Raw genomic sequence first — 11,064 nt, forward strand, 5'->3', positions numbered from 1 at the left:
ATGGCCGCTAAACACCACGAAGGACAGCTACTTCCAAGCATCATACAAGCAGTGGTGGGAGTCAGCCGGTTCGCACCGGTTCTATTGAACGGTCTCACGGAATTTTTTGCGATCAGCCGACCGGTTTGCATTACTGGTTATTTTTAATGACTTTTTGTAACAGAACCGGCTGAAAAAAATATGACTTTTGTGATGGAACCGGCTGACAAAAAATTTGAATCCCAATACTGCATACAAGTATAGGCTCGGTGCCATATCTTCATCTCGGGCGTGCTAACGAAAATGAGTACCTGTCCACGCTAGTTCAAAGATTACAGATAGTAACCAATTGTCCGTGATTTGGCACATGCAACTGAGAAAGATCAATAACTGTGTTTTCCGGATTTCGTAACTACAAGCTTTCCGAGCGCCAGTCTGGTCGCTGCCTTATAAGTAGGCTACTGTCATACAACGAATCAGCGTGAAATTGGAAAAATCTGTGGCGTCTATGAACCAACAACACATAAATTAAAGCTATCTGTCACATGTATCAATAACGCTCTTGATTAATCGATCAAATAAAAGTCTGAAGACTACGTGACATTATGAAATGCAGAGTCGAATATCGCAATGCAGTTAGGCGTAATGTGTTTTGAGCATGTGCTGTGGTAAGTATATTCGCTAGAAATATGGTGTTGGGTGAAATAGGTAAAGCAAAGCGGAAATTATTAAAACTGAAAAGCATGGAGATTTTTTGTAAACTAACGTTGATTACATCCATATGCCTTGCAAGAATTGGAATGGTGAGTCATACATTGAAAGATTATGCATAATTAAAATGAATTTAGGTTTACCCTACCGCTGCTTCTAAAACCTGAGCCCGCAAAGTAAAAGGGTTGGTGTTACCATATAGGGAAAGATAATATATAATGGCAAAAATGCATTCCAGGCCATAAATGATTAAAAGTGTGAATAGTATATTATCATTCCACAACAACCCATTGGTCCCTTTTCCTTAATTATTCACTAGCCACTAACTTAGCGATTGTTTGTTGGATCTCAGGTACACCAGTACTCTTATAGAACGGCAACATTAGCTCTACCACTTGTGTAAAAACTACCCGAGTTGGTATATACACATGGAATTCCTGATTTGAGTTGGAATCCCAACTCCAACATTTAGCTTATTAAAAACGGTGCTCCAAAAGTATGCGCACCAAGATGTCGCACAACCTGAATCCTAACCGGTACGCACATACTATATTAAGGTTGTGCGCTTTGGCCTAGCCAATCGTGATTATAAAGAATTAACACAGAGTATACATGCTCGACTATACCCAGGGTTGTCATACCGTGCTTATTTCTAAGATTTGTGCTTATTTTCTAGCCGGCGTCTTATAATATAACGATGTGCTTATTTCTAAGAAAAGTGCTTATTTTTGAGTCGCGTGCTTATTTGATCTCAGAAACGTGGATGACCAGTACTTGTTTTGCGTACAAAACTTGCGTGGAAACGAGGGACGAACTTTTTTTGTCAACGGTGGGGTTTGCGGTATTTCCAGGCAAACTGTGACACACATAATAGTTGCAGTTAGTTTTTAGGAATACTGTTTTTAGGGACGAACTGCAATTTAGAGTAGGCGTAACCATGAGTTCTGCTTCAAACGTGAAAAGAAATTTTCTATTACTACTACTCTTACTACTGCTATTGCGACATCGAGAAAGGTGAAAACAGTAATCGGTGCCCACAATACTACCATAAAAACACAAGAAGCATTGCGGGGAACCAAAGTATGAGGACTTTAGATTAGAGGTCGGCCACCTGCGGGCCATATCCGGCACACTGAGTAAAATAATCCGGCCCACAGTGCTTCACTTAAACCTACGGATCGTTATTATGTTATTCTTGTTCTTCATTAATAATTCGTTTTCCAATCTTTATGAAAAAAATCGCTTTTGTTTTCAATTACTTAACCAAAATGAAATTTTCCTCGCGAAGAACTAGGATTAGTGATAGACATTTAGAAAATTTTGATTTTATCTAGTGTGTCACCTAGAGTCGTATTAAATGTTATTTGTAAATATTTTGTATAATAAGACGACTTGAGTCCACGAGTTGTCGCAGTGTTCGCTCGCTATTAAAGTCCGAAATTTGAATTTCTAATCTGTATAAATAATGTGGTTTATCAGCTACCCGTTCAGTTTTTAACTTTCTTGAAAAAATATGTGCGGCCCGCCAAGTTCGTAACACTTGGTTTTGGCCCGGGAGCGACTAAAGTTGCCGACCCTTGTCTTAGAAATTGCGTGTGGCAGTGACTCAGTGTCTTTCCCTAGCTTTTTGCAATTTTGGAGCTGCGTACAACCATGTTCGAAGCGACTTCTAATGATAAAAAGTGAGAGACTCGTGTATGATCTCATTCTTATTCTGCGTTTCTACCGTTGTTAAGACTTTTCCCCTTGAAAGATAACATTTTGACGCCCGTGCTTATTTTTGGCACTGGGTAGATGGCAACCCTGACTATAGCGCATTGTCTGCGACCCATTTTAGCGCAAGGTCATAAAATGCAATGCAATGCAAGCAAGTGAATGAATTTATACTTTTATAATATCAGTTTTGCTATTTTTTTAATATTCTCAGTTGCTGTTTTCTCATTTATTCAGGGAGCTTTTCAATCAATATTCGGTCCAACGTTACTTTACCTAGCCGATAAAGTTGATTCGAGTGTAACGAATATTTCAATGATAACGACTGGAAAATCAATTGGGCGTTTGTTCGGGTCTGTTATCGGAGCAATTCTAAAAAATATGACTGGTTCAGACTTCAAGCACTTACTTCTGCACGGTAAGAACATAAAATTATCATTTTATTCAATTTGGTAGTTGAAGTTGTCTACAAGTAATAATTCAACAATGTATATATATATATATATATATATGTACCGTTCAAACATAACTTCGTAATCCACAACTACTTAATATAGTATGATCAATTTGCACGTAAAAAAACGTTCATACAAAAAGATTTGCGGTTAGCAGAGTTAATATAAGAAAACCCGCGAATTAAAAAAAAAATATTACATCTATTCAAAATTTCGTACATGCCTAACATAAATAAGTCTACCGAATGACCATGATCTTACTTTAAATAGTTGAGAAAAGCTATTATGAAAGAGATATATTTAGATTTTTTGACAAGTTGGTGGTTGTGACAAGTGATGAAATTAATATAATATGTTACAGGTGGAGGATTCTTTATCCTTGGAGTTTTATATCTATCCATACCATGGATTAACAAGTATTGGCTTCTTGCTGTAAACTATATAATTGCAGGAATTTTCTTTGGATATCTCTCAACAAGTAAAACTTTTTTTAATATCATAAATAATGTTCTAATTAGGTCATTCTGAATCTCATATACTTAATGCTCTTCGTAAGGAAAAACGTCGTCTCAGTTATTCCTTGATGTTTTGTAAAATTTCTTTTTGGGGTGAAATATTGAGTCGCAGTGGGGACCTGAGAGGAAAAATGAATATCCTCTAAAGACCTTTTCCCCTTTTTTAGTTCTGGATGTTTGAGATCGATTGAACCAATATTTGTCGAAAAAAATCAATTTTTTACAACAACAACAACAACCCCCAAATCCCCAGCAGAAAAACTATCAACAACAATTTTGCAATACAATCCACAGGACCAGTTTGTGTTCAATGATTTTACATCTAGTAATTGCTTTCCATTCCGGTTCGAGTGCAGTCTCTTCGCGTTTTCGTGTTGATTCATATCTCATCTTTAACTGTTGAATTCAAAGCATTATTTGTTACTATAAGAATATATTTGCCCTTTCCATGTGAGTAGTTTTTCATATAGAACCTATTTCACGCAGGTCTACAAGCATTCGTATTACAGACTTGGGGAGCAAAATCATCAGCAACACATATACAACTCTACCATTTAATGTACACCGTCGGAGCAATTGTGACACCTCTTATGGGTAACTATTGTAATTCTTTTTATTGCATGCAATAAAACAACTTTATGCAACAAATTATTCATTACGGTATTGAAATTGGTAGATGATGGCAAATATTCAGTGGAAGTGTTTGGAGCATCTAAAAATGGAATTTTTTATGATATATTGACAGTCAAAGTAGGATTATGTCTTTGATTGAAAGTCGTCATATAATATGTAGTTGTTAAAGTAGTGAAGTTGGTTTATTTTTGTCAAAGAAGTTTCAATGATTAAATATTTTTTCCCCCAAGAACTTACTTTTTCAAATTCCCTTCTGCTTTGATATTTCCCTGGCAGTACGAATTTGAATTGTTTCGAGTCCTGGTTTAATCGCTACTTTAATGTGAATTTATAAATAGCTCTTCGCGCGCCTGGGATTGCTTACAACTATTCAATTAGTATCCGAAGCGCGAAACGTTTATAAAAGGAAAAATATATATCAAAGTATTGCATTGCTCTACTTTAGCTGAGCCTTTCTTGAAAGAGTCGAGTAAAACTAAGCCAGCAGAGGACAGCTGTCCGAACTCCATAATCAACATATCCATAATTACGACGTCTGCACCGAATATCAGCACGACCAGCTCGTTACCAGTAAGTTTATATTGTTCTTATGTCAAATACATTTGAGATGTTTGTTATGATTTGTATTTGTTTGTTCGCATGGATTGCAATTTTAAATTTATTTTATCTTGCGAAGCAATTATACTTTTACATGGACTACCATAAATTTTCATAATAGTAATTAGAATAATATATAGTAATTAGTAATTACTGATTTGAGCACCATAGTGTTAGGAGCGTGTATTATAGATCAAAAAGTAATGAATGTATGGGTGAGTATGTATGGGGGTCAAAAAATATCAATCCAATTTGTAGCACCCAGACTTGTTACACTTTCTGATCCGTCACATTGTCATGTATCTGTTCATTAGTTTGAATATAAAAATTTCCCATTGTTTTATACAGGCTGGTTTCGACCAAACTGGTATGGCTTATATAATCGTCGCATCATACCTATTTTTCATATCAATTTTGTTTGCGGTTATATCTATAACAAGTATTCCAGGTAAGTAACTATACGTTGAGTCACAACTCAATATTCAAACTGATACTCGGTATTATATCTCATTCAAGATGAACTTAGAATTTCAGAATAGAATTTCCCATATTTATTCCGGGGGAGGAAAAAGACAAAACGATTTCATCAGATGTCCTCTGGCCAAGTTACTATTCCATGTAGTGTATGGGAATAGTTATTTTAGGGGGGGTCAGATGAATGGACTAAAAGTCGGGGGTAGGAGTAAACGACCAACAGTTAAAGCCGTCTTTAGCCGTAATTATCCATATCGATTAAGGACGTCACATATTTTTTTTTGAAAGGCCCTAATAAACGTATTTTGCAATATTCACTCAATTTATTTTTCAAGTGACGTGTTAATGATGTTGATTAGCTCGCAATTTATGCCATTGCAGCTTCTAATTTAGAATCGCGCTACTGCAGATTTACTCAAACGACACATTGGTACACAAATTTTACATTATTACACAAAAAGTGTGTAATTATATATTTTTCAAGATAAAGTAAGGGCCAGCATTAGTGACCGTGGATATACAGCTGAACAAAGGATGGTGGAACCATTTCGGAATCTAATTTGGTTCTTTTTATGTGTAATCGGGTATTTTTGTTTCATTGGGTCGGATTCTGGATTGTTTGAAAACTACATATACGCGGTTGCTCTATGTTCCGAATTGAGTTTTTCGGTGAGTGAATCAGAAATATTTTACATAATTGAACACTCAAATAAAACCTATATGTTTTGTTATCTTTTACATTGCTTAAACATTACAACTTTTTGCCTAATGCATATATGGGATCTAAAGTCAGTTTGCTATTTCATATATCTCATGAGGTTAAACCAATAATTTAACAATAGGTCTAGTTGTGGTTTGACGATCTGGCCAAGAGTGCGATTATCTATAAGTTGTACACCACACGCCTGAAAGTGTAAAAAAAATTAGAAATTTTTTACTACAGTCAAGATTTTGGATAGGACATACATTTCTTAAAGATATATATAGCCCTTTTTATGAAAATTTCTAACAAATATTTCCAGGTTAGTCAAGCCGCACAAATCGGTTCTGTTTTCTTCATCGGAAATGGAGTGGGCAGAATGAGCGGGGTCATTGTATCTAACTTTGTAAAACCCAGAAATATCATTTTGTTTGGTGTATTTGGAAGCATTATTATTATGGTAAGATCTTGTTTTAGCTTTATTTTCTAACACGGATGCTTTCTCTCGTTCTCCTAAGTGCACACTTTTACTCGTCTTGTACACTTCAGGTATTGATGTCCAGCTTCGGTCAGAATCTGCCTTGGATAACATGGATCGTTTCAGTCGGTCTTGGATATACAACATCGATGCTGTTTCCCGCAGGTTAGTGGGGTTTGAATATTAAACAAGTTACAGGGTCCGCTCAAAGAAGCGTTAAAGACCAAGAGAATTTTAAATGCACAGTATTCGGGCCCTACTAAAAAGGTAGGTATCATAGGTATCATAGGTATCACTCACTAAAAAGGTAGGTATCAGTAGTAGATGACTAAAAAGGTAGGTATCAGTGTCTAAAAAGGTAGGTATCAGTGTCTAAAAAGGTAGGTATCAGTAGTAAATGACTAAAAAGGTAGGTATCAGTAGTAAATGACTAAAAAGGTAGGTATCAGTAGTAAATGACTAAGCGGACATCGGAACGTAACATGGGTAACAGGTTAGGGTTAGGCGATAATTTTTTTTCAATTTTCCTTATTTTAGTCCTATTATCAGTTCTAAGACTAGCCAAGGGCCTCCCGTAGTATTTATACCTAAAATTATGGCCTAACCCTAACCTAGTACACATATTACATTCCGATGTCCGCCATCTTGGTTCGCATACTTCGGGAGCCCCCTTTTTAGTCATCTACTACTGATACCTACCTTTTTAGTTATTTACTACTGATACCTACCTTTTTAGTCATCTACTACTGATACCTACCTTTTTAGTTATTTACTACTGATACCTACCTTTTTAGTCATCTACTACTGATACCTACATTTTTAGTCATTTACTAGTTTACTACTGATACCTATCTTTTTATGGAGTGATACCTATGATACCTGTGATACCTACCTTTTTAGTAGGGTCCCAGTATTCGACTTCGACTTACTTCCAACTTATTACAACTGACATCCGACTTGTCAGTGATTTTGACACTATTTGCGAACTCTTTTATTGACAACCTTGGGACACCATAAACATTGATCATTGCGAACCTTTTTTAATTTAAAATGGCGGTGAAAGCTGAACACATCGACACCAACTACAGAAAATAAGAAAATGTCGGACTCGAGTACCATAGAAAGCTCATTTAATTTTATTTGATACAGGAGTGTCGTGGGTTTCGGAGATAACAGACATATCTGGAAAATATATGTTTGTGCCAGAGGTGGGGAATGCAATTGGAAATTTAGTAATGACACCTGTTGGAGGCTACATTTTCGCCATTGACCCCTTTAGTGTGGTGAGTGAAACTCGATCGTCCGGTCGCTAGTGCCCAATTGAATATATATTGAACTAAAGTCTTCGTTTTTCTTCAGACTTACAATCACATGTTAACATAATTAGTATATATATCGATTTATTTTTGTCAAATTGCCTGTAGTATATACTTCTTTATCTCGTAGACATTGTCTCATTTAATTTAGGATTTGGATTTTTTAATTAATTTAATCTCCTTTATTAAAAATATTTAAACGAAAACGTTCCTCGTAAACATCCATAGCTTAGGCTTTCATTATTTTTTTCAGCTTAAGCCAAACGATGAGATTAATACCTCATTCCGAATATAGAATCTTGAGTTTTAATAACTTACTTTCTACATTGTTTGAATCGCCACTCCTTGAATGTCCTCAAATTTTACAAAATTGTTTTAGGTATACATGATTCTCGGTGCCTGTGTTGTTACTGCTATAATGTTTGCATTTGCCCTGTGCTATGGTCACCGACATAAGGCAGCAGTTGTGGCCGGAGCAAATGTGGAAATAACTAATGGGAATAACTGTACTACTTACGGTACTTTTGTTGCGGAAACTGATCAACAAATTAGTGGAGATATATCATGATTTTTCAAAAAAAATGGATCCAAATTATTTCCAAGTATATATATTGCAAAATTTAATAAAACATAAACAAAGTTTATTTTCGAAAATTTCTAATATAAATATCAATTTATGCAATTGTTTAGCAGTTTTTATTTTATTTTTGAAAATGTTTGAGAATTTATTTATCGACAATCAAAACTAGGTAGTTTGACTGAAACAAACTCATGTCGGTAGGTATGGCTTGACAGATCGAGGTTAGAGAAAGCAAAACACATCACAAACAAAACCACATAAACAGCTTACAGTTAATGACACCCTGAATGCATGTCGACATGTTTTATGGAGATACTTGAAATTATTGAGAATTGCTGAAAACTTGAGGTTGACTTGATTGTCTCAACTATCAATTTTTTTTCTTATCCGATTTGTGTCAAGGATAAAATTCTTGGGACAGTAGAATCGTCTGAATTTTGTCTGAAGTAACAACATGATTGGCATGGTACATCGATGCATGTTTATTCTGTTTAATTGAGTTTCGTTTAAAAAAAGTTGTGAGATAGATGTATGTATATTGTGGTTATTTTCTGGGTATCGAATGTAGCAATTGTTGTTGATCTATTTTCAGAGGTAACTCTGATCGACAGATGAATTGCTACAGATATAAAAATGTCATAAAAAACTACAATTCTGGATTTACACGAACTGTCAAATTACCACTTGAAATTCCATTCATCTTTGTCTATATACAAAGTTTCTCGAACACGTGAAAGTGCACATATGGAAGTACATGTGTGAATTGGCAATTGTGCAAATTTACAATTAGTTTTCATTTTAATATGCATGTAATTATCATGCGTGTAGCACAGTATTTTGCGTTGGTTATATAAACTGTGTCAATAATGAGGTCAAAATACGGCATGTTTGAGCATTTTTCGCTCATTTTGATCCAAAACAAACCAGCAAATCGTCCAAATTAGGTGTATTTTATTGATCATCTCGTTATAAGAGTTTTCATTCGCAATTGCCACTTTCCAATAGCACAAATCTACTGCCTTTTATCATTATTTGAACATTAGGTTTGTGGTGCTGTTGGTCTGTCAATACTTCTAGATTCCAGAAGGTACCATTTGCGTCTTTTCATTTTGCCATATGAGGTCCATATCATTCCAGTTAACCACAATTCCCATTTCCACAGGATATTTTAAATTAAGTTTCGATCTTCTGGTGTTTGCATCTTTTCCATTCAATACTTCCTGAACGCTAGTCGGTGATTTTGAAATTACATCATTTTTCTTGTCTTCCGCGTTTTGTTTTTGATTTAAATGAAATCCGGCGTCCATTATGGCAGAATCAACGAAAAGTATAAAACGCAAGAATAATTTGTTTGAAAATTGTTCTAATTTTAATTAAACAATTTTATAGCAAATGATAGGTCTATATATACTAGAATATTAAAGAATCACAAAGTAATGTATAAAATAGATAAAATTCAAAAAGTATTTGGATTAGGATGTTACCCAATTCGATAATACGATTAAATATATTTATATATATACATAAACTGCAAATTGAATCTATACCAACATACTATGAACATACATACGCCAAGCGTAGTTCATGTAAATCATCAGCACTGCACTTTAACAACGCATTTAATCGTAGCCACACAAACATTAGCAATTCATGATCAGATTATGAAATTTTTTGCCTATTATTTTTTTTTTATTCAAAATGTGATTATAAGAAAAGTGAATTGGTATTAATTGGTACGCGTCACGAACAGAGCGAAAAATAGATTCGTCGTTTTCTATTAATTGCGCATACCGTGACGTCGATTGAAATATATATTTATAAAGGTACGTTTGACAAAGTACTGTACATATTAAAAAGTTTGTGAAAATGCTTGTGTCAGTGAATCAATTAACGTTACAAGCCAAATAACATGAAAACGGCCGAAGCTCAAGTAATGTGCTTTCATTTCAAGCATTCCAACAATGAAAATATTGAAGGATAGAGTTTATACACCATGTTGTAAAATCAAAACAAAATGACTAGCGTTGTCATTGCATACTGTCGTTTAATCATGCTGACTATGGCTGTTTGAAACTCGTAGCATAATTGTACACAAACTACATCGCAGAGACAGCTAGGATATTTTTGCATTTTCTATATATCACAAACAAATATTTTCAGGCATTCTATACTATCCTAAATCCGTTAAAGTAGATATATCAGGAACCTTCATTGTTGTTCAACAAATCACTGACCCCTTTCCTTTGAAGCACTATTTTATTGAACAGAACCATTAGTGCAAAAACGCTACCCTAAAACTGCTTCTATAAATAACGTTATACCCTCATTACTCTGTCAGATGCAATAAGCAATCATTATTGCTTTAATATAGTTGGCAGAACTTATCAATAGATTCAATCAGACCACAAACGAAGCACGTTTTTCTCGTCCAAACTGAAAAGTAATCAATCACGCATAACACATTTCTGCTCACCTGATGACGATTAATTATAAATTTATATCGATTAACCGTCGTTTCTTTACCGACAAGAAATGTAATGATAGAATCATTACGTCTCAATAACGTCAATAATGTTTTTAGAAACAGAGTTTACTGAATATCTTTCTCTTTCAAAGTGTAGAAAAAATTCCTTGTTCCTGATCAACTTTCACTGCCTCCAAGTTTATAGCCACGAATTATAATAAATATGCATGCAAAGGTTTGTGGTAGAAACACTTTTCAAGTAGCAATTAAAATACAAAGTCGTGCTCATCGATATAGCCTTGGGCAGTATCATGCGCTTGTCGGTGAGCTGATAATTATTTCCTGTGATTTCATTGGTATCATTACGATTGTTGATTTCTAATTTTATGAAGCAACAGTGCAGAAACTACGCGGCAGACCATGTTTAAGATGTGTTTTTATAGGAAATA

The 11,064-nt window shown here is 34.8% G+C and overlaps 1 protein-coding gene across 2 annotated transcripts; it reads left to right on the plus strand.

Annotated features, from left to right (window-relative positions):
* Positions 1 to 90: 90 nt before the first annotated feature.
* Positions 91 to 10,815, plus strand: LOC120339591 (sodium-dependent glucose transporter 1-like). Of its 2 annotated transcripts, XM_039407750.2 has the most exons (11): positions 91 to 782; positions 2,641 to 2,821; positions 3,220 to 3,336; positions 3,860 to 3,967; positions 4,452 to 4,576; positions 4,952 to 5,051; positions 5,562 to 5,746; positions 6,100 to 6,237; positions 6,327 to 6,420; positions 7,405 to 7,538; positions 7,951 to 10,815. In XM_039407750.2, the coding sequence occupies exons 1-11, from the start codon at positions 669 to 671 to the stop codon at positions 8,137 to 8,139; spliced, it is 1,485 nt and encodes a 494-aa protein (XP_039263684.2). In that variant the 5' UTR covers positions 91 to 668; the 3' UTR covers positions 8,140 to 10,815. The 2 variants fall into 2 exon arrangements, with proteins under 2 accessions (XP_039263684.2, XP_039263685.2); XM_039407751.2 differs by lacking the exon at positions 3,220 to 3,336.
* The last annotated feature ends 249 nt before the right edge of the window (positions 10,816 to 11,064 follow it).

Source organism: Styela clava, chromosome 9 (assembly GCF_964204865.1).
Source record: "Styela clava chromosome 9, kaStyClav1.hap1.2, whole genome shotgun sequence".
NCBI lineage: Eukaryota > Metazoa > Chordata > Ascidiacea > Stolidobranchia > Styelidae > Styela > Styela clava.

What these genes read in the sequence shown, in the direction of transcription:
- LOC120339591 (XM_039407750.2), top strand. Translation starts at nt 669, where the DNA reads ATGGTGTTGGGTGAAATAGGTAAAGCAAAGCGGAAATTATTAAAACTG. An exon ending in GTTCCGAATTGAGTTTTTCG is followed by an intron (nt 5,747 to 6,099) that starts GTGAGTGAATCA and finishes AAATATTTCCAG; the next exon opens with GTTAGTCAAGCCGCACAAAT. An exon ending in ATCGATGCTGTTTCCCGCAG is followed by an intron (nt 6,421 to 7,404) that starts GTTAGTGGGGTT and finishes TATTTGATACAG; the next exon opens with GAGTGTCGTGGGTTTCGGAG.